Source organism: Alternaria viburni (genome assembly GCF_023758015.1).
Source record: "Alternaria viburni strain BMP 2772 chromosome Unknown scaffold_19, whole genome shotgun sequence".
In the NCBI taxonomy this organism is placed as follows: domain Eukaryota; kingdom Fungi; phylum Ascomycota; class Dothideomycetes; order Pleosporales; family Pleosporaceae; genus Alternaria; species Alternaria viburni.
In genome coordinates, this window is record NW_026055788.1 from 266,193 (window position 1) to 288,424 (window position 22,232).

Sequence of the window (22,232 nt, forward strand, 5' to 3'; positions counted from 1 at the left end):
GAAGCTGCTGGCAACGACAACGAAGACGCATGAGGTCTTAAGTAGCCATATGTGCTGAGCAGAAGGTAACACTGTTATTTAGTAGACATACCTGGCGCTTCAAGAGTGATGAATAGCATGCTAATCGCTCTAGTCCGTACTAAGTCCAAGTATGGAGACGAACAGGCAAAAAGAGAGGTGAACCAAGTCTACCGCCACACCCATCCCGCTCTGACACCGCTTTTCTCATCAAGGGTGCCGTCATCTAGCGAGCTGAGCATATGGAGCAAACGCAGAGGCTGCTGCCTAAGTACTGGTCACCGCAGCTTTTTGCTCTCACATGTCGCGCGCGCGTTAATGACGCACGCACTAGTTGGCACGTCAACAACTCATATCGCCAACTCCTTCTCTCTCTGCTACAATACACCAGACGCCGAACCTCACGGCTACCTCATCTGTTTAACTCACTCTTTCAAAGCTAACAATGACTCAGAACATACCCTTCGGCGGCACTCGCGTCGGCTTCGACGCCCTTCCCGATGAGCTCAAGGTCCAAATCCTCACGTACGCCCTCAGCACCAACAAATTCATCATGGCAAGGAACCACAAAGCCATCGAGGAAGGTTTGAACCTACCAACTTTGCTACTCGTCAACAAGCGCATGCATGCCCTTGCCGCACAAGTGTACTACAGCGACAACACCTTTGTCATTAGGCGCTCTGGCGTGTCTTGGGGGCACGTTACCCCGGGCGCCGACGACAAGTGGCGTTTCCCTCCATTTGTGTTCTGTAATCACGTTCGCAAACTGGTGATACAGCTGGAGTTGTACAATCGCATTGACAACGCGGCACAGTGCCTGGAGCCGTCGTTAGAGAACGATTGGCTGGTGCTTCTCCGTCCCCGACCTGTCCACAAAACTGCTACTCCCAACGCGCCACAGCAGGCAGGAGGGCAGGATTGGCAGACTCGATTCCCCAAGCTCACCGAATTGACGGTGCGACTGAGCACTTCTCTGCACTTGCATTTACAAATCAACAGTGACAGCGATGAGTACCGACGAGCACTACTTGACCTGCCAAACAAAGCAACTGTTGTGCTGCAGCCAAAGCTTTTAAAGCTCGAGAATGAATCAAGCGCGGAGATCAGGTCCAGTGACCCTATGCATGGCGCCATTCACAAGATGGTCAAGCTCAGAATTTAACCTGAATACCAGAAGAGAGGTGGTGGAGGTATGAAGAACTTGGAATGACTTGTCTTTCAGCAGATTGGTGGCATGGGTCAACAATAAGAGCGGCCATGTAGACATTGCTATTCAGTTTCTGGAAAGGATTGCTGGCTGGTTTTGCTGGACAGGAGGATACTAGCCTAGCGTGCAAGGAGATCCGCCAGGAAAGCGGAAGCTTCGAATATGGATTGTGTTCTGTCGAGATCGTTCTGCACAAGCTAATGTCCATTGTCAATATCACGAGCAGTCAATTCCAGTACCAGTTCTTACCCATAGGCCAAAGGTGATGATAGATCATGCTGTCGCACCTTATCTAGTGACATCGTACTTTAGTCCTTCGCTAGCGAAATCTTTGAGCTCGAATACGGCGATGAGTACCGTCTCGGCCCGTTGTTTGATGACGGCCTTGCATCCTCCAATTTTGGCAAACCATCCGCTCTTTTCGCACTCAACGTACCGGTCGCGAGTGACATCTTTGACTTCCTGCACGAACTGAACTGGAGACCATGGCTCGGTCTCACCTCCGGTAGGCGGACTGAGGAGTACTAGTGACTGCTCATTGCTTAGTCCAGAGCGCTCAAGAGCCAGCAGCTAAAGATCTGGTTTCTCAATGCGTGGTCCTTGACACTGTGGTGATATTATGGTCGTCGGATGCGATAGATTTTAAACCGGCTGGTCGAGAGTATGGGTTAATAGGCTCTGTGGTATCGCTTGAGGCTCGGGTTTGGGTGTAAGAGGGATCAATGATTCAGACTCCGAACGAGAGGAGCTGGTAGCAGACCGCTTCTGCCCGCTGTCGACGTGTCCGGAACTTTTGTTTCTTGCAAACAATCTTCTGCCGATAGAATGCTTCATGACGTCTGCATCGACGGGACATCCAAGTGAAGTGCAGAGGAAAATACTCGTTCTTGCGGACTGAACGGGATCTGGTAAGCGTGACTAGATGGAATGCATACATGTCGTCGCCCCTCACGTCGGCTGCTGCAGAGCAGATTTGTACATCTAAACCCGAACCAGTCGTTCCACTCGAAGTGCCACGCCGCAATATAGTCGTTATCGTTGGCGTCGCACAAGAGCGGGGGAGGTGCAGTGCACCAATGCGACTGCACATCGCTTGCGACACTGCATCGCGATAGCAGAAGGCGCGTGCAGTGGCGTATTGCGCGAGGCTGGTGGTTCTTGCCAGGCTTTTGTAACGCTCGTGGAGATAAGTCGATCGTCGTCATCCATGGATGTTCCCGGGGTTGTTGCGTGCGTCATGGTGCCGAGAGGGAAGGAGGTACCCGGCCGGCACACGATATCTGCGATACAGATCAGTAAACAAAAGACGTTGACGTACCTATGCATCACCAACGTATTTGCTCAACGCAATCGACAACGTGAAAAGAGGTGGTATTCCAAGTGGCTATTCTTGCCTAACAATTCTCATACATGATCAAGGAAAGCCGTCTTTGATGCCCGTCCCACCCAAGTCTAATATAATGATGTAACATGCTTGAAAAATCGCTGTACAAAGACATAACGATAAGACGTGGGACGCCTGTAGACGCCGACAGAAAAGTACTGCCATGAAATAGCAGCGGCGTATATGGTGGTTATATAAAGGTCGTGCGGTAGATGGCGCAAGATTGGTGAAATAAAATGCAATGCGCGTGCGCGAGGTGAGGGTCAAAGGCCGTTGCGAAGTTCAGAGTCGTCCTACCACCCTTCATCTTTCTGGTTCTTGCCCTGTCCTTTCTTGGCCGCTGCCTTCTCTTCTTCGGTCATCTCGATGAGCTCCGCGCCCTCGAGCTTGAAGCCCTTTGCGTCGACAATGTGCTCGCTCGCTGAGCCCAGATACGCCTCGTGTAATCGTGGTAGGAAGTACTGCATGACGCTGTCCGCCAGGTTCTTAGCCACCAGGCCCTTGTCGACCCAGAAATGTCGTACAAAGACGCCCTTGCAGCCGCCTCGGTTTGCAGCCTCGGGTGCACCGTTGGCTTCGACGCAGGGGAGAACGCGAATGTCGTCCGGTCGGTCGTAGTCGTAGCGCAGGTAGTTTCCGAAAGCAGCCTGTTCGTGTGCCCAGTCGGTCTTCCAGTGCGCGCAGCCCTTGTACTTGGTCTCAGAAGGGCATTCCGCCCAGGCCTTGTACATCTCCTGTGTCCTCTTGCTCTGTCGTGCGATCACGAACCCAGTGTTCAAGTATCGGTTGCCCTTCGCATCGTAGTTTTGCGGTTCGTTCGGGTCAATGGACATCATGGCGAGAGTATCGTCGGTCATGTTCCAGTAGTTGAGCAGCCATTCGAGAGGCAGATGTGGGTAGTGGAACATGACATCGGAGTCCATGAAGACGATGTACTCGTGGGTTTTGAGCGCCTCCTTCATCATGGGAACCTTGACCCAGGTGCCCCACCGGTCGGCGTAATCGGGTGCGCGGATGAACTTGTAATCGTAGCCGTGTATTTGCGCTGTCAGATGTTAGCCGAGTCGCTCGTTGTCCACTCCACGTGCCGAACGGCCCTGGATGTCTCCTCCTGTATGGTCGAAAACGTACCAAACATGTAATGCCCGAGCATGCCCGCACTCAACGAGCGCATGCCCTTCCACTTCAATTGCGGGTCCATGAGCTGGCCCTTTTCCGTCAACGGCCGACTGTCGATATCCAGTATGAGCACCTTCTTGCCCAACTTGCTCTTGAACTTCGGTTCCCCTGCTAGTCTGTATATATCTCCGTCCTCGTCGGTAAAGTTCGCGGCATCGATCGGATGTAATATCGGGCCGTAGAGTGCTTTTATTATCGTCGCCATGGATATGTCGTCTTTGGGGAGGGAAATGTTTTGCGTATGCGGGAATCTACGCCTCGTCGTCAGTTGTTGCAAATAATCAAGGATCGCGACACGTACTGTGCCCGAAGACTGCTCGGCACGTATGAAGGAGAGCTGAAGTAAAGCAGAGCCAATGCCATGGGTATTATGGCAATCAACAGCACACGCCGCCATCTCCCCTGTGGACCCATGTTGGCCAGCGATTGGTATGAGTAGTCGGCCATCGTCGCGGTTCGTCCTCTGGGGTTCAGAGGCCTAGAATGCGATCCAGTTCGCCTGCGCGTGGGAGTCGAGTATCACGCCCTCGTTCTTTTGCATCCAGATCCAGTTGGTCCAGTCCAATCCAATAATTCCCCAAAAATGCCGAATCTGAACAATGGAGGGTGCGTCGCGTAGTGGACACCACGGAAAGACGGTGGTGTGCGCAAAAAATGGCAATGTATGCGGATACCGGAGAAGCGCTGCGCCGGGAGCCAAAAAGGAGTGGTAAGAAAGGCAGGATGACAAGCAAAGTGTCCCTCTGCCTCAAAGGAGGCGGCCGACACGCCCCCAGTTTAGTGGCAGTTGTGTCAGTCGGTAGATCCTTGCTTCCATCCCTAAGCAATGCAGGGGCCACTACCGTCTGATTGGGCTTAGCTGCCGCGCCGGGAGAGGGCTGGAAGGCTGAAACGCCGAGATCTGGGATGCGCGCCCTGTGGCTGTGCTATGCTCCCCGTCGACGCCTGTGGGACTGCGATGAGGGTATTCGAGATGCAAACATGGGCGTGTTATGTATTCACAACTTGTTTCTTGTGCGCAATGTGTCGTGCACTGGGTTAGCCCAACGAGCCGGTGCCGCATGCGCCTTTACGATAGTCAGCTTAGTAGCCACTTTGTACACGCAAGCCTCTCGTACTCGGCTGTGGATGGCAGGATCGACACGGGTGCGGCGGTGCTGAAACATCAGCATCAGTCGGAGCATAAACCGCGACCATCCTAGAAACCGCAAGCAAGGCTCATCGTGTCTTCCTTCGTCTCGACCTTCTCGCAATTGACTTTTGCTGAAACGCAGACTTGGTCGTACGTTGAGTGCCCAAATGCGACGACGACGGCTGACAAAAGCCTGGCTCGAGTATCTGTGGTACCGTGTTACGTCTGGCAGCGTGACGCAGGGTCTCACACGAACTCGTTATGAATATAATCATGTTGGCTGTATACCTACGGACTACACTGACGTTGCAGCAGCAATCTGTAGAGTTTCGCGAGCGTGTCCATACTACACGTCTGGAGCTAGGCGTCCAACAAGCGCAATAGCTCGTAGTCCTTTGCAATACCAGGACTGCTTCTCGCACAACTCTCGATCAAGGTCATCATGATACCTACCCACTCGCGCCATCCTTCCGGCAGCGTTTCTCGTAATCTTGGGTCTGGCGACTGCGCTACGGCGTGAAACAATAGCACCTGTCCAAAGCACTGACAACACCACCCAAACTTGATTGGTAGAGCCGACAACATTTGCGTGCAAAGACCCATGGTAGTTGGCCAGTACATGCCACCGCGCAGACCCTCGCGCACCTCGTTGTACTCTGCATCACTGGTGAACGCTGGTGCATGCAGCGCTTTGTAGAGGAACGGACGGCCAATGTGGAACTTTGCGACGAGGTAGCGGCTTCGCAGCATGGCCTTCGCGATGACGTGTGCAGGGCTGGGTGAGTCACTGGCGTTGTCGGTGTCGGAGAACTGAAGCGACGGTGGGAGGTTTGCGCGCCACTGCTCTAGTTGGTGATGCATTTCTGCTGTCAAACTGGCGCTGGGGTAACCGTCTTTCTCCGCAAAGGTATACAGGCTCTGCTTTACGCGTGTCAGGATGATGCGATGGGCCGCTTGAGCGAGAAAGTGGAAGTTGAAGAAAGAGTCCTCTTCATCGGTAAGCAGTCCCGATATGGACGTCTTTGGCCGTGGGCATTGGGTAAACTTCGGTAGAGGCGTATCTGGCTCGTAGTCTAATAGGCCGCTATGCGGAAGTAGGTCCAGTTCCTGTGTGATGACTGTTTCGTACATCAAAGTACACCAAAACAGTCGTGATAACATATCGCCCTCCCATGTGTCATAGTCAATCGCTCCCGTGCGGGTGAGAATGCTAGCGCAACAGAGGGCCGCCCTGTTCACGGTGGTCCAAGAATCGAGAGGCCGGAGAACCTGAGCATAATACAGAGTCGAAAGCATGTAAAATTGACCTGCTTGAACATCGTTATCGCACATGAGGAAGCCGAAGCGATGCCTTGCTTCGTTGAAGAATTTGAGCCCCGGTGGATCATCTGCAACGAGTTCGTACCAATCCGGGTGCACGAAGCCACGTCTGGCTGGAGAGTGGCGCGAGGGAAGAGCAAAGTCGCCTTCCTCGTGAGCCTTGACAGCTAAGCAACCTAAGGCAAGCACATTGAGTACCAGCGCAGACTCCACGTCGTACCCGAACTCGTTCTCCATAGCTGTGCCTAGTGTGCTTGAGAAGAAATGATACTTGTCAAGGATCGGCGTGTTACGGTGGAAGACGGCAAAATAGGCATCTGCAAGGCCTTTGACTGCTGATTGCGGGAGGCTCATCAGCCAGCTCTCAGGGACAGTGCCGTAGGGACGATCGATATGTATCGGCAGCTGCGCTCGCCGGTTCTCAATATCGACTATGTAGTCCTCTGGAAGCTCTGCTCGGACAGTGACGAAACCGCTAGGAAGTATTTGCTGTATGGCCGGCCAGAGCGCGACACGATGTTGGCTGAAGGAAAGATTTACTGCGCCTTGGACTTCCATCACTGGGAAAGGACTTTTGGCGGGAGATCCCACGACTTGTGGCGACATTGCTAAGTCGTGTATGCTTAGCCTGCCATTATGAGAGTGGTGAGAGGGCATCGCCGAGACGTGGTATACTGGACTTGGTTGTGAGAAGATGGTGTGGGGTGACTGATGGTCGTTGATGGGCCCTGCCGGCGAAAGTGGTAATGTAGACGACGGCTTGGGCGTATTGATCGCCGTTGTCAGGTCTTCGATCTTTGCTTCCAGTCTTCGAATTGCATTAATTGCCAAAGTCAATGACTGGTCTTTCTTCGTACTGCGTGGTGCCTGATACGTGCACTCCAAGTTCATGTTCCTACAGTAGCCGCATCTTGGCCGATCTTCATCACAGCGCGTCTTCCTCGATCTGCAGATGTCGCAAGCCTTCTCTAGTCAGCAGAGCAGTGCATGTCATTTCTTGACCACATACCAAGGTCGCCATGAACGATCGCGGCTTCTTCAGCGACGAGCCATCCCCGTCCTCGTGGCTTCCGCTACGCTCCCCATCGTACGACGTCTGCCGCTCTGGAGGCTCTGCTTGCGAGGAGGCTATGTTGGCATGAGACCTCTTGGTCATAGCATATCACAATGTATTGTCGATTTCGCGCATGGAAAGCGGTGTGTAATTGCCAAGGTTGCAGGAGATGACTGGGAGCGATCATGGCCGGCGACGGAGATGACCATGCTAGCGCGCACAGACCAAGGCGGAAGTTCAATCTTGCCCAGCTGCCTAGGACCTCCATCTTTCCTACGCCAAAACCTTGCCTCTATGCCTTGCTATTGACCTGTGAAATTTGCACTCATTGACGTCAACTAATATATTTACAGGTCCCTCTCACGGTATTTCGACACACGACAGTACGAACAAGCTCGTTCTCAACGTGTCGCGATCCTGATACCGAAACTTACCCTAAGGTTATGCGCTCTACGGGCGATGTAGCAGTGTATATCCTGGGGTACGTTCGAGGTACGGTTCGCAAACCACGAGCTTGTTCGTATGCGTGCCATGCGCCCATGCATCCATGCGCTCACTCGTCCTGGACCTCGACTTTCCCGTCCGCTGATGTGTGTCCTGCCGCGCAGCGTGGCAACTGCGACCTGTTGTCTCTGATACTATTGCCATGATTCTAACGTGATTTGCCAAATTTCGTCCTCTGTGACCACCGACTAATGTATCTCCAGGTCCACATGGCTCTTCTCCGCCGAGGTTTGCCTACATGGTGTCCTGGTATCGCCCGTGCCCGGCCTGCTCTCTGGATCTCTTTTCGATGAGCATTGAAGTGGCGCCTTCATGCTGCCGTCGCGCTGTCTTCTGCAGCCAATTTGCATGTCCCTCCTCGTTGGCTTGTTGCGATACCTTCCTGCGCCGAAGCTGAAGAGTTTTCTTGCCACGGAGTCACCACTCTTGTCTCGTGACCTGGCCTATCTTGCACAGTGCAGTTGTTCGGACAGTCTTCTTCTTGTCATCTCGTCCAAGTTCCTTCAACTCGTTGTCGCCGCCGTTGCGGAGAAGAGGGGGGAGGGTCGTCGGGGTTCGAGAGGAGCAGGCGCGGCAGCTTGCATCGGCAACGACTGTGGGCAAGGTCTGGTTCGTCTCGTGAGAAGTATGCGATGGGTACGGCTCACTTCCTGTGCTGTCGCTTCGTCAACTGGGGGTGCTCCAAGATTCCGGTGTTGATACTGGTGGTCGGTGTTTGGTAACAGCTTCCCCGCGGACGCAGCCAGCTGTGCAACGCAAAGAACAACCTGACAAACGAACGCCATAGCTGTCTCCAGCCAGCTTCATGGCACTTCCACCGCAAGCAAAGCAAGACTGAAGGAATCAGACGCTACTCGGACTCTTCTTGCAGGATGACACAGCTTTATCGACATGTGCAGCCTCCTGGAAGTCAGTTTTCTAATCTTTGGAAGGCTCCTCTACCTCAGCGATTGCTTCGGCCTCACACCATTGTTGCCCTCACCCTTTCACTTGGTACCATCAGAGCCACGCCGTCGTCTAGGTGTCTTAATTCGCCAGACTCGTACGGATATCCAAGGAAGCCACCTACCCCTTTTAGATCTAGTCCTGGACATACTCGATTCGTTCTTCTTCCATCGTCGCTGAAAGAAGCATCACTAGTGATTGATTCACTGCCAAGGCAGCATTCATACTGCCAGAAGGTCTCCGGTAACCTTTCTGCCGCCAATCGGAGCCCAGAGAAGACGTCTAGTCAAATATGAAGGCTACTAGTACGGTGAAGGACACAGAATGGACAGCCCCAGAACGAATCAGAGGCCATATAATAGGGCAAGGGCCCGGTTTCATCGCAGACTTCATGCTTCCATTCTGCAGAATTAGGAAGCTTCGGACTTCCTCGCTCTTCTTCAGCGGCGTACCGTTCTTCTGAAGGAGACGCTAGAGGGTCTCCCTCTGTCTATATAAACTGGCCTCCCCCCGCCTCCCTTCAGTTCCCTCAGCCTGAAAGTTCCTCACTTCTCCAGTACAAAGTCGCCTTCAAACTTCTTTTTCCGAGCACTTTCAAACCTTCTCACACACCTCAAAGCACAACACGCTTCCTCATCACCTCCACTCACATCGGCTACAAGCACGATGTCTTCTCCAAACACCATCACAATGGTGACGCCCGCGCCTCGTCCGAGCGTTGTCCTCCCCAACGAGATCCTCAAGATGATTCTCATGAACATCCTCATCTTCTCCACGGTCTCGCCTCGGGGCAGGCCAATCAACGCGTCCCGCTTCGCCATGCTCCACAAGTGCATACTGCACAAGCTCTGCGTCGTCTCTCGCCAGTTCCAGGCGGTCGCTCTCCAAGTTTTCTACGAAGAAAACTATTTCGAGTTCATCTCAAAGACATCACACCGCGCGCCACTCATGCCCTCTGTCCACCTCCTCCCCTTCCTCCGCCACATCCGGGTGCAGCTTGTCCTCACCGACAGCTACGCAGGAGAGCCGACTGTACTGCCCGACCGCATCCTCGACAACAGGATATACTTCCGCAACACTGCCGACCTCTTCAAGCACTGTCGCAGTGCCCACACCTTGCGGAAGCTCTCTGATCTGATGACCATGCAGAATCTGAGGACGATTCAGCTTCACATCACTCCCATCTTCAGCAACCCCGACTCCGAGGCGGCGGTCGCTATCTACCATCAGGCTCGCTTTTCGATCGGCGCTCGTGATGAGTTCAATATCACCATCGAGGCTGGCCTCTCCGACTTGAGGAGCGCCATGCTGAGCGGACTCTGGGCAGGTTTGTGAACTGTTTGTGGTGGTTTGTGGGGTTTGTCGTCTCCTGGCTTGGTCATTGCCATAATGTAGTGCAGAATAAGATCCTTTGTCTTCTCCAACATGCTTTTGTGTATCGTGAATGTTGCTTGTGATTACTGTGAGTACCTCTTGGCTATTGTGACACGTTTCAATGCGACGATTCCCAATGCTACGTATGTCTTCAGGCTCAACTATTAGGTGCATGATTGATCTCTGATAGTACATTAAAGAACTCCTGGCTGACTTATGAAGTTCCTTATGACTGCTAATAATGTGAGGGAGACTTCTACTCCCGACGTACTGTTATATCCATTTCACGACCTCAGCCTCCACCTTGATAAATGGCTCTGCCTGCCACCAACCTTCAATGACCACCTCTTTCTTCGCCCTAATCACAAAACCCTCATCCCTTAGTCGGTTCAAAACAGTTTGTTCTCCACAATACATGCCCGGGACTTCTTTTATCACCAAGCGCAAGAATTCGACTCTAGTAAGTCTGGCCCTCCCAGAGCAAAGCTTTACGAGTGTTTGCCAATGGTATGAAGTGGTGAAATCCCGACTAAAGTATTCCAAAGAGATCACCAACTCCAGTCGCCGAATGTGCTGTCTGGCATGTGGCGGGGGCAGCAAGACAGGACTTTCCCGAGGCTTATCTTCCATCCACGCTCTCAGAGTTCTCCCGGCTGAGGCGCATCGAAACTCGTTCTCGCGGTAGAAAGCCTCTAGAACAAGAGGACATAGTGATTTGGATATAACCAGATACCTAGCCAAGCGACCGTTGCGGGATACATGGCTCTGAAATCGATCAGCGCAAACAGGTAGTCGTGGCACAATTGAGCCGGGGCCGAGATGAAGAGCGTGATGGAGGATTTGGATAATCAGCTCGTTAGGGAGATGCGGATTGGTATTCGATGGAGACGCCATCTCTTCGGACTGGGTTGAGGAGATGGTTCGGCTTGATAAGCCTTTTGAAGCTGATGATGGCGCGCTATCCGTTGATAAAGTCGAGGGTGGTGTTTCTAGTGCACTAAGGGTGGTGTGAGTTGAGTGGGAACCGATCTCTGCCATGGTCAGTCCTCCGAACAGTTCAACCAGCTGTCCGAGTGGGGGGTCGACTTGGCTGTTCATCTCTTCTGGGTGTGTGGTTGCTGCGTACCGACGTGATCTTGACCCGGTTGCAAGGACTTCCAGTTTTGGCGACCTTTAGTGCGATATAGGTATTACCGGACTGTCCCAGTATGATATGAGAGATCAATTCAAAGGGACAGTATCTTCTTTTTATTAGCATCGCATAATTCGGAGTCAAGTAACTATGGGAAATGGCAGCATGGAACCGTGGTTTGCAAGTGGGTCCCATCATGGTGTCGAATAAGGTATACATAATGGGTGACCCTGGCAGCTTAGTATGAAGAAAGAGACAGGTCGGCCAGAATGACACTTTAGTTCTTCTTGGATGGAAACGTTGGCAATGCCAATGGCAGACATTACAGGCCCGTGGGTGGTAAAGCGACTCGGTGAGCACTTGTCTGGGGTCTCAGCTTGAGACAGCGGATTTGGGGTAAAGGCATGTTCGCATATCTACTGTACATGGGCGGGCTGTCGCTGTGTCGAAAGGCGCGTCAAGGTATTAGAGAGGAGTGGAGGAGAGACTCGGAAAAGTATCCGTCGCGTGTTTGGCCAGAAGGCGCGACCCGCGCGGAGCGTCCCCGCTGTCTGCCTTACCTTCCTCTCCGCGCTATCTTCCCCACCATTGTACCCGGGTCCCCCATTGAGTCACATCCTGAAGAGTCTTAATCAGGATGCATCCAGCCCATCGCCGCTCTCTTCAGTGGCAGCCATGTCCTCCTCAGCCCCGCATGCCTCCTTGACGCGCGCCTCGGTCGAAGCCGCCCACGCCCTCATCAAGCCGCACATCCATGACACGCCCGTCTTGACCAATACCACCTTGAACACTCTCGCCAACAAGCCTCAGACTCCGGAAGCACTCCAGGGGACACAATGGGAAGGCCAAGAGCCCGCTAGGCCCAAGGTGAACCTCTTCTTCAAGTGCGAAAACTTCCAGCGCATCGGCGCCTTCAAAGTACGCGGCGCCTTCCATGCCGTCACGCGGTTGATCGAGCAGGACGGATTGGAAGAAGTGCAGAGGAAGGGAGTAGTCACACACAGCAGCGGTACGTCTAGTTATGACCATACGAGGCAGGCAGGACTGACATCAACAGGAAACCATGCGCAGGCCCTCGCGCTTGCCGCAAGAACCTTCTCAATACCCGCACACATCGTCATGCCCTCTATATCCACGCCCTCGAAGATAGCAGGCACGCGGTCACAAGACGCCAACATCCACTTCTCCGGCTCCACGAGCACCGAACGCGAAGCCGTCGTCGCAGACGTAATCAAGGACACAGGCGCCACCCTGATCCCTCCCTACGACCATCCCCACATCATACTCGGCCAGGGCACCATGGCGCTGGAGATACAGCATCAAGTCAGCAAGCTTCTGGGAAGCGGCGAGAAGCTCGACGCAGTCATCGCGCCCTGTGGGGGCGGCGGCATGCTGAGCGGCATCGCAGTCGCTCTCCACGGCACTGGGGTACGTGTCTTCGGCGCAGAACCTAGTTTCCAGGGTGGTGACGATGCGAGGAGGGGCGTTGAAGAAGGCGAACGCGTTACCAGCGTCAAGACCCTGACTATCGCCGATGGCCTGCGTACGCCCCTCGGTGACCATACATGGGGTGTTATTTCGAACAAGGAATACGTGCATAGTCTCTACGCCGTCACAGAGCAGAACATCAAAGATGCGATGAAGCTGGTGTTGGAGAGGATGAAGTGTTTTGTCGAGCCGAGCGCGGTCGTGGGTCTGGCCACTATACTGTACAACGAGGACTTTAGGAAGATGGTGGAGAGGGAGGCTGGGGACAAGGGCTGGAACATTGGCGTCGTCTTCAGTGGGGGAAATACCACCATTGAGGCCATCACCAAGATCTTTGCTGAAGTGCCGGAGGAGAGGGCACAGAGACAAGAAGGCGTGTTGGGTAAAGATGGGCGGAGGGTGGCTGAGAACGTTGCCGGTTAGTGTTGTTTCAATATCACAGTAGAACAATCAATCTACGCAATCATCACGCATGCTTCATGAGTTAAATGACGTAATCGTGTTCATTGCGTTATACCATTAAACGGGCATACTAATAGTCTAGAACCACTTCTTGAACTCTCCACCCATGGCTCCAAGATCCCGAGAAACGATGCTGGTGTCGTTGCTCTGCGGGATCTTGGGCAGCGTGGTGAAAGGCTCCCGGCTGGTCAGGCTCTCAATACGTCCAAGCAAGAACTCAAGCTGGCGGTACGCGCTGCTAGGCTGGTACTGGGGTACCATGTGTCCACTCAGAGCCTGCTGGACGTACGTCAACTTCCTCTCGGTGATGGTCTTGCCCATGAGGCCCTTGGCACTCAAACTGGTAAGGCTCAAGTCGTCGTGGTAAGGGACGTAGAAGTCATCGACAGGCGGGTTCTGGAAACCTTGCATGCCGCCCCAAGTCATGTTCTGGATAGCCATGAGAGTACCATTGTAGAGCAGGATGTAGTCGAGCTCGCCGTGTGCGATGACGGTGCGGTCTAGTGCGTCGATGACGCGGGGGATGACTTCCCAGGACGACTGGGGAGACGAGTCGGTGTCGAGAACGCCGTTGGAGCACTCAGCCCACGGCTGGATGGGCGCGTTGATAGCCTTCTGGACTTCGGTGCGGTTGAAGTAGATCTCGGTGTTGGGAGGGAGGTAGTCGAAAGAACCGGGGAAACCGAGAACGTCCCAGAGGAGAGGGCAGGTGGTAGCAATAGCGTAGACGTCGAAGCAAGGGTTGGTGTAGAAGACGGCGTTGTAGATGTCTTCCCACAGCCCGCAGCCTTCGGTGTTGGCGTCCTTCTCAGGGTACGGGAGCTTGCTGGGAGGAGGGAAAGTAAGGTACTTCTCCATGTACTCGGTGTAGCCGCAGGCCTCGGAGCGGTTGTGGATGTCGTCCATGAAGGTCTGGTTGAAGTTGAAGAGACCGGCCCATTGGTCGACGAAGGGCACAGCTGGGATGTCCTCTAGTAGGACGTCCTCGGCCACACTGGGGTCGTAGAACATGATGCCCTTGACGTCGTAGTAGCAGGAGTCGTTCTTGCTCAACATGGCATCGGCGATGTAAGGGACGTAGCGTCCGGCGTACGACTCGCCAGTGATGTACACCTTGCGGTTCTGCAGACCGAACGTGTCGACGAAGTTCTTGAAGAAGCCGAGGAACTCCTCAGCGGTCTCTTCCTGGGAGGTAGCGGTAGCGTTTCCTTGGGTGAATCCGGTTCCTACGGGCTGTTCCACCCAGACCATGTTGGTGAGATTGGCCCAGTTCCAGGGGTTGTATACAGCTGCTGGGCCGCTGCCGTATTGCCAGGAGATGGGACCATTCTCTTGGAGGAATCCCTCTAGAGAAGAGCAACCTGGGCCACCTATGAAATATGTTAGAGGTTGTCGATCATGTACTTGTGACTGCTCATACCGTTCAGCCAGATGGTGATCTCGTCATCCGCGTCTGGGTTCTCGGATGGGAAGAACCAGAAGTACAGTTCAGAGGTCTCGTTGGCGGCATCGCTGATGGGCAAAAGACCAGCGTAGGACTCGCCAATGTCGAAGTCGACGTCGGGAATCGCTCCCGCAGTTCCGTTGACAGCGAATGCTGAGAGTTTTTAGCTAGTGGTGCGTAAGAGTAAGCGTTCACCATACCCTTGGACGCCTCAGTGGTGATAATCTGAGTGGTCTGACGCTTGTGAGGGCGAAGACTGGTCTCGGGGACAGTCAGACGAGGACGAGGAAGTTCCGTCTTCTTGCCGACAGAGCGAGCGCTTCGTGCGGAAACGCTTGCTGTGAGGCCACCAACAGCGAGGAGTGAAAGAAGCTGCATCTTGACGTGCTTCGCGATCGCAGTGCCGGGGTTGTTCGTTAGTCAAGCTCGTGCTGTGACTATCAATGGCCGTGAAGAAGAGGGAACCGAGCGGGCAGCCCAGCCTTCTTGAAGTAAAAGCGTGGAGCGCCAGACCGACGTCACTTCGGGTCTACCACGCACGCGACGCGGCCTACATCTTCCTGTACCTGCACAAACACAGATAGCTCATGGCGAACATAGCTCCAGCTCTTTACCTGATTAGGCAGGCGTGAAGTTCCGTCGCATATTGTTGCTTACCCCCGAAGCACACCGAAATCATTCAAACGCTTGACCCTGCGCGTGAGCTCCGTTATATTCAAATATAGTTGTATGCGCACGATCGCGAAGTTGTGTAGTTGACGTTTGAACATGGCGCGATAAAGATCGATATTGCTGCGATTGCTCATGATGCTGGTACTGTTTTCCAGGTACGACCGCGATAGAGGCGGGGAATGCATGCGACTAGACACACGACCACACTGGTGGACCGAAGCTAACGGCGCAAAGCTTCTCCAAGGCCCGCCAAAGATGCGGCCACTGACTTCAAGCACTGGCAGGTCCACTTCGTATTCCTTGATAGCGGACGGGGAACTATCTCTTCGGGCTTGTTGGACACCAACTCTTATCTCTGGCCGCGATCCGGGGCCACGGTAGGCTCAGTGCGCGTCGTCAGGTACTGAGGCAAAAAGTCGTCGAGCTGCGTGATTGGCTGAAGCCGGCCTTCGAGAAAATCGCTCCCATACAGGTGTCGAAGGATCAAGCACCATGGCGGATGCTTGTCATGCTTCGGCGCAGATAAGTCTTGTGCGCTTTAACCGCATGGGGAAGCTCGCGAAAACCGATGCTGCGGCGAGTCGCTGTGACGAAAACAATGTGGTCAGTCAAACACATGGGCTTTCCCGTCTCCTCTGAAGGGTCTGAAGCAACGGCTGTTGAAATGATGTCTGCAGGGCTATGGCTTGAGGTGCGTTCAAGGTTTGTGAGAGTGTCAGCATGTCAGCAACAATCGGTTGTGGCTCCCGCGCGTCAAGTGGCTGATTGGTCGCGCACCCGGAGAAGCCGCCATCGTCACTGAGGGGCGCGTTTTGATATCGACTACACAGAAATAAAGCAAGCAAACTGGAAAATCTTGCGTCAATTTAGGATCCAGGGTGTCAATTTCATGATAGGAATTGCTCTATTGATGGAGAGATATCTAGGTAAAGAAGGTCACAAGTCTTTGCTTGCACTATGCTTCACCATGGAGGCCTCCACGACGAACGCGGCGCTGACCGTACTGCGGCGCAGTTACGAGGCGAACCAGTTGCTCGAAATCAGGTGTACCATAACCGGTCACAGGATCCCATCCCTCCGTCGCATTCCAGGAAGCGTAAGGCACAAGTGCGGTTGGAAGTCCGGAGTAGATGGAACGACCAGTGCAACCACGAGAGCCTCCATCGACAATGTCGTTCAAACCCTTGTAGCCCTGCTCGTAGATCCAAGGGTTCAGGAAACCGAGTGAAGGCATGCCAGCCGCCACGCGAGCGTTGTTGAGAAGCGCGACGACCGAAGCGAAGACGGGCGCTGAGGCACTAGTTCCTCCGACAGACGACAATCGACCCTTATCAACGACCTAGAGAAGGAAAGTCAGTATTTGTCTCACATGCAGTTCGTACAGGGAGTATAACTTACCTGGAAACCTAGTCCTTGAGCGGCGACGTCAGGGAATCCACGGCCGTTGGGATTGTAAAGGCCTTCCCATTGAGACCCGAGCTTGCCGAGATAGTCGGAGACAGCCTTCTCTTGGTATGCTGGGCGAGGCCACAGATCAGAGAAACCACCAGAAGAGAAATCAACAGCACGCTCAGGCTCTACTCCGCGAGTGCCACCTACGGAGGTGACGTAGGGGCATGAGGCGGGAAAGATTGGCTGAAGACGGGTCGTGTTTTTGCCGTCATTGGTCTGGCAAGCAGAGCCTGGACCAGTATCACCGCTGGCTGAGTATTGTTAGCACTCAGGTTTATATCGATGGAAGCTTTGAGTGGGAACTGAGCTCAGAGACGACACTACCCCCAGACATCGTGGCTGATGAGGTCTGGGGGCATTTTAGCCTCCAAGCTCGAACGAATACTTACAGAAGATGACTGAGACGCCACGAGTACCGAGCTGACCGATCATATCGCAGACCTTCTTGGCGTACTCGGCAGGGACGCTTTGCTCCGTCTCACCGTACGAAGTGGTCAGTACTTGGGGCAGCTCTTCGTCCTCCAGACCCACAAGGTAAGTGAAGAAATCCAAGTAGGGCTCATTGTTATTGTCGTCCTCATCGGGCTGATCAAGATCAGGAACCAACAGTCCTCGTCCTGGAACAGTGTAAAACGTGGTTGGTATGTTCACCAGGCCGGCTGTGTACTGGATGTCGAGATTGGCCTCGACGCTATTGGCCGATGAGTTCTGGGGAAATGGTCCATCGTTGACAGACTGTACTCCAAAGCTTTTACCAGCGAGACTTTGAGAAAACCTTTGTGTGAACAGGTCGAGATCGTTGAAACGAGCGTATTGCTCAAGGAATCCGCTCACTCCGATCGTCACGTTGGCCTGGTCGCTAATGTCATAGTCCTGGAAGTTGTAAAGGTCTGCGAGGCAATCAGGCGTGATTCTTGTGTTACACGTGGCATTAACAGCAGCAAGCTTGGAGAAAGGCGCAATTTCCTGTGTGAGGACTTGGCTATCTTCGGCGCGCATTTGACCGAAGCGAGTAGTAGGTTGGATCATGTCAATGTGGCTGCGAACCTCCACGGGGACAGAGTAGCCCAACGAACGAGTCCTCTTGACTCCAGGGCGTGCCTGGCTCTGGTAGGTCTTGAACGTGGTGCCCATCATCTGTTCTGCGCGCTTCACAGGAGCGAGAAAGTTGATCCATTCGCCGTCATTCTGGATGTCTCGAGGCTCGACGCCGGATTGCTCGAGCCAATTGAGCACATTTGCAGTTGAGTCGGCTCTTGGCTTGATGAGATCCTTCAGTTCGTCTCGCTTAAGGTGCTGACCGTAGCGGGGGTGGCTGGGAGTTGAAACCTCCATGAGCGTCCTCTCAAACAGGTCTGGGTTTGCCTGCGATGATCAGTATTCGACTTTCAATATCTGAACCATGAAGGCCTTCCTGATCTGCTTCGCGATGACTTACCGAGCGTACTGCAATGCGGAAATGGAGCTTGCGCTCGGGCGCTGGAACACCAATCTCGCTCCATCCCTCAGGTACAGTATTCAGACGCTCGACAACTTCGTTGCCCTCGATGTGAGAAGTACGGGAGGTAGAACCAGCGTTGACACCAGAAATGGCCAGTAGGCCTGTGAAGGCGGCGGTGGTGTACCTCATGCTAGCCGGCGACGTCGATCGTGTGGAACCAGAAGTGGCAGGACAGAAGAAGAAGTATGCTCGACCCTGGTTGCTTGGCAGCAAACGAAAGCGACGGATGGGTTGGAAACTGCGATGGTAATCACGGCGGGAGCAGACATATACTGGTCTGCCAAGCCGTGGAGATTTAGACACCCAACGTAGTCACCTAGGCGACCTATCGTAACCAGATGTTTCAAGTACATGATGCAGGTAGCCTCCGGGATCAACGTGATCGGCTCTTGATTGGAGTGATGGCTGATCACCCCCAGCCGTGTTTAGGTAACAACGTTCTGAAGCACCTTCCCCTTTGCCTCTCGCGGTTGTCTTGAATATAGAAAGTAGGCCGTACCGCTCCTCACAGCTTCGGGGATGGGTATCGCTGTTCATTGCAGGCCTCCATGGTCCACGGGTGCGGAACGGCCCAATTTTGTCTAACTCCGTTCCGTTCTGCTAGAAGGAGCACAGATCTGCGCAGCATGCATCCCTTTATCCTCATACCAATAGCCGGCTCATGCATGCAGTGCGCTGATCTCCAGGCTGGCTCAATGCTTACAGGATCTGAATATTGGCGAAAAGAAGCGTGGGCTCATGCATGGTCTCAGTGCTCTTGTCCCGGATAGTGTGCAGCGCAAGAATGCTTGTGAGAGCTTCATGGGATTGGCGGCGGGTCGGCACTGTGACGACTAGTGGCGCTCGAGGGCGGCCCGTGCTGCACCTCAGCCTGCACGCAGCCTGGCCCAACCATCGCAGCGAAGTTGCTCCAGCGAGCATCAAGCAACGAACAGTACGGGCACGATGTCTCAAGACGCATAATGACGGACTTCGTTAATGCGTATTGCACATCAGCTCTTACAGACAGCTTCCTCTACTGCCCTCCTGCATCTACTTCTCTTCGCTAGATTCTACGCGTCCCTCGAACCCACTCTCAAGAATGTCGATGAGATCATCGAGCCGCTGAACGACGAGATCCGTGTGCTGGTGCTCCGCAAGGTGCTTGTTGACGTCGTTGACTAGCAGCACAGTCGCAGCTCCCGCACGATGACCAGCCGTCATGTCGTCAATTGAATCGCCAACCATGATCAGACTCTTTCCTCCGTCTTCGTGCATCCAGTCCTTCGCAATGTGCAGAATGCCTGCCGGGTCGGGCTTGGGTGGCCTGAACTCTCGCGTCACGACAGGGCTAAATTTTGATGTTGGCAGAAAAGTAGTGAGCAGATGAGTGACAGGTGCGTCGAAGTTGCGTGTGCAGATGCCCTTCTTGATGCCACAAGAGTCCAGATATTCCATGAGCTCTACGAGCCCGGCCTGCGGCTGTTGGGACTTCATTGCGGTGCGCTCAATGTCCCGGATCTTCTCTTGTGCTTTTTCTTGCTCGCCCTCAGGTAGCGAGTAGATGTGGTCCAGGATGTCCGTCGGCTTTTCGATCCCCAGTGCTGATCGCATCTCTGCGAACATGTAGTTTTGAGGCAGACCTAAGTCATTCAGTACATGAACACAGGTGCACGATATCAGAAAACCTACATAACGTGCCGTCGACATCAAACACAATGCCCTTTAGCAGTGGTCTAGTGTCCCCTTCCTTCTTTTTCGCGGGATCCAGTGGTGCGAACCGCCGCGGTCGCACAGGCTGCGACATGCTGTTCACCGATCGTGTCGCACGCAAGCAGATCCGGATGTTGTTAGCTCCAGATGGCTTGCAGAGGCTCCTAAGCTGGTTGGAATGTCGTGATATGATGGCATTCATGTTGGTGGGGTTGTACAAGCCGGTCTCATTCTGGAAGTGGGTCCGTTTGCATCCGCAGCCTTTGCGCGTGGCCTCCTGGGCTAGTTTGGCGGGGAAGACGCATCACCACGACTCCCTTCTTTCTTCATACCAGACTTCGACTGCGCGCTCTAGCATCGAAAAGATCACTTACTTGCGCATCAGACTATGAAGTTGGCTACACGCTGATGACAGTGTTCCAGCCTGGAGGCTGCTCCCATGTGAGGCATGTTTCAACAGTACTACGAGGTCAATAAAGTGCAGGAAAGGCAAATGTGGTCAGGTCAAACGTCTATTAACTCGATGAGCGAGCTTCTCGTGAATTTGCATCACGTGCGTATCTTGCATCAAGGTCTTGCAACAACAGTGCAAGTAAAAAGGTTTCTAAAATAAGGTTCTCAAGAAAGGAAGTGCCAAACTGGGGATCAACTAGCTGATCGCATTACTGCGCCAGAGACGCTTACAACCAACTATCTAGAACAGGCTCAAGGTAGAGTTGGCCGATGGGCGGATGTTGTAGTACTTGGATTTGGGGTAGTACAGGTTGTTCATGTTCTGGACAAAGTTCTCGGGACCACCAAGCTTCTTGACAACGGTAGAGACGATGCTCTTGTCACTGGTGGCCGGGAAGTCACCAGATGACTCCCACCACCAGGCACCACCGAGACCCTCATCCATCAAGTAGTCAGTCTTCCAGGAGGCGACCTTGGGTGTGTCGAAAGTGACGAGCTCCTTAGCAATAGGGTCCCAGCTCCAGCTGGCAAGAGTCTCCTTGTCGGTGTAGACCTTGCTGCCGTTCACGGGCAGGACCTTGTAGTCAAGGGTACCAGGCTCCCAGGTTCCTGCAGTAGATCCGTTGAACTTCTGGCCGAGGCCGCGTTGGTCCTTGCTCATGTCGACGACGTTGGCGAATCCGCGACCGTAGAGGGGCATACCGAGCTGGATCTTGGCGGGGGAAGCGATGTTCATCTTGTAGTAGTCGATGGCCTGCTTGGTGTTGAAAGGGACGAAAGACTTTGTCTTGCTGTTCCAGCCGTTGGTGGACTTGGGGTTGGTGGAGCTGGGGTACACGTTGCTGAGGTGTCCAGTGTAGTTGGAGAAACCTGGGCCCTGGTAGTCGAAGGCCATCAGGTTCCAGTTGTCAACGTAGGGGTCCATCTTGGCAATGGGCATAACGACGAAACGTTCGGGACCAGCTGGGGCGGAAATACCAAGGTCGAAGTGGTAGCCGGCGGCGTTCACTGCGGAGTAGGCATCGAATGTCTGTTGTGGTGTTAGTCCTGCGATCATTCGAACCGTGTTAACATGATTCATACCTGGCGGCAGCGCATGAGGGTGTCGACAAAGTTGTCGCCATCGGTCTCATCCTCTGGGTACTCCCAGTCGATGTCAAGGCCATCGATACCCAAGTCAGCGATCAGCTGGATGGAACTGTCGCAGAACTTCTGTCTGCCCTCAGCAGTGGCAAGAGCAGGCTTGAAGTTGGCCCTGAAGCTCCAGCCTCCGACTGAGAGGATGACCTTCAGGTTGCGGTTCTGCTGCTTGAGCTTGTAAAGCTGGTTGAAGTTACCAAGCAACTGGGTACCGTTGGTGGCAACATCTCCGGGGTAGGGGAACTGAAGATCAGCCCACTCGTCGGTAAGAATGACTTCACCAGTCTGGTTGTTGACGTTGGCGAAACCGTAGTTGACCTTGGTCAATTTGTCGGCGGGGAGGTCGGTGACCATGTGCTTGCGCGCGTAGATGGCCCAGTTGACGTAGAAGATACCAGCCTGGTACTGACCACCACCGTAGCCACCACCGTAACCGAGATCACGTGCGTGTGCGTGCTTGTGGCCGTGAACGGCTGGAGCAGCCGAGCCTACAGAGGCCAGAGAGAAGAGAGCGGCGGCGTTGGAGAAACGCATGTTGAAAGAGAGGACGGCGAGTAGCCAAAAATGTCAAAAAAGAGGTTGAAGGGAAGCTTGCAGGATGTGCGTGTGATGGATACTGCAACTATTACGAGGATGCAGTCCTTACATACCTCTCATATTGGCCACTGCCCTACCTAGT

General features: G+C 53.8%; 9 protein-coding genes across 9 annotated transcripts; 3 read left to right on the forward strand and 6 right to left on the reverse strand.

The window, feature by feature from the left end:
* Positions 1-463: 463 nt before the first annotated feature.
* J4E79_008196 (uncharacterized protein) lies at positions 464-1,753 on the forward strand (the record flags this gene model as incomplete). Its single annotated transcript, XM_049357055.1, has 2 exons — positions 464-1,162; positions 1,538-1,753. 2 exons carry the CDS (start codon positions 464-466, stop codon positions 1,751-1,753), a joined length of 915 nt encoding a protein of 304 aa, XP_049208419.1.
* A 1,149-nt stretch (positions 1,754-2,902) lies between these two features.
* On the reverse strand, positions 2,903-4,235 carry J4E79_008197 (uncharacterized protein; the record flags this gene model as incomplete). The annotated part of the gene is made up of 3 exons (XM_049357056.1): positions 2,903-3,654; positions 3,741-4,039; positions 4,090-4,235. 3 exons carry the CDS (start codon positions 4,233-4,235, stop codon positions 2,903-2,905), a joined length of 1,197 nt encoding a protein of 398 aa, XP_049208420.1.
* A 1,045-nt stretch (positions 4,236-5,280) lies between these two features.
* On the reverse strand, positions 5,281-7,396 carry J4E79_008198 (uncharacterized protein; the record flags this gene model as incomplete). Its single annotated transcript, XM_049357057.1, has 2 exons — positions 5,281-7,203; positions 7,250-7,396. 2 exons carry the CDS (start codon positions 7,394-7,396, stop codon positions 5,281-5,283), a joined length of 2,070 nt encoding a protein of 689 aa, XP_049208421.1.
* A 2,037-nt stretch (positions 7,397-9,433) lies between these two features.
* Positions 9,434-10,078, forward strand: J4E79_008199 (uncharacterized protein; the record flags this gene model as incomplete). The annotated part of the gene is made up of 1 exon (XM_049357058.1): positions 9,434-10,078. The coding sequence occupies one exon, from the start codon at positions 9,434-9,436 to the stop codon at positions 10,076-10,078; it is 645 nt and encodes a 214-aa protein (XP_049208422.1).
* A 1,846-nt stretch (positions 10,079-11,924) lies between these two features.
* Positions 11,925-13,160, forward strand: J4E79_008200 (uncharacterized protein; the record flags this gene model as incomplete). Its single annotated transcript, XM_049357059.1, has 2 exons — positions 11,925-12,258; positions 12,307-13,160. The coding sequence occupies 2 exons, from the start codon at positions 11,925-11,927 to the stop codon at positions 13,158-13,160; spliced, it is 1,188 nt and encodes a 395-aa protein (XP_049208423.1).
* Positions 13,161-13,277: 117 nt separating this feature from the next.
* On the reverse strand, positions 13,278-15,021 carry J4E79_008201 (uncharacterized protein; the record flags this gene model as incomplete). Its single annotated transcript, XM_049357060.1, has 3 exons — positions 13,278-14,569; positions 14,620-14,796; positions 14,844-15,021. The coding sequence occupies 3 exons, from the start codon at positions 15,019-15,021 to the stop codon at positions 13,278-13,280; spliced, it is 1,647 nt and encodes a 548-aa protein (XP_049208424.1).
* A 1,249-nt stretch (positions 15,022-16,270) lies between these two features.
* J4E79_008202 (uncharacterized protein) lies at positions 16,271-18,397 on the reverse strand (the record flags this gene model as incomplete). Its single annotated transcript, XM_049357061.1, has 4 exons — positions 16,271-16,654; positions 16,714-17,018; positions 17,157-18,132; positions 18,206-18,397. 4 exons carry the CDS (start codon positions 18,395-18,397, stop codon positions 16,271-16,273), a joined length of 1,857 nt encoding a protein of 618 aa, XP_049208425.1.
* A 903-nt stretch (positions 18,398-19,300) lies between these two features.
* Positions 19,301-20,162, reverse strand: J4E79_008203 (uncharacterized protein; the record flags this gene model as incomplete). The annotated part of the gene is made up of 2 exons (XM_049357062.1): positions 19,301-19,890; positions 19,940-20,162. The coding sequence occupies 2 exons, from the start codon at positions 20,160-20,162 to the stop codon at positions 19,301-19,303; spliced, it is 813 nt and encodes a 270-aa protein (XP_049208426.1).
* Positions 20,163-20,654: 492 nt separating this feature from the next.
* Positions 20,655-22,087, reverse strand: J4E79_008204 (uncharacterized protein; the record flags this gene model as incomplete). The annotated part of the gene is made up of 2 exons (XM_049357063.1): positions 20,655-21,443; positions 21,497-22,087. 2 exons carry the CDS (start codon positions 22,085-22,087, stop codon positions 20,655-20,657), a joined length of 1,380 nt encoding a protein of 459 aa, XP_049208427.1.
* Between the last annotated feature and the right edge of the window lie 145 nt (positions 22,088-22,232).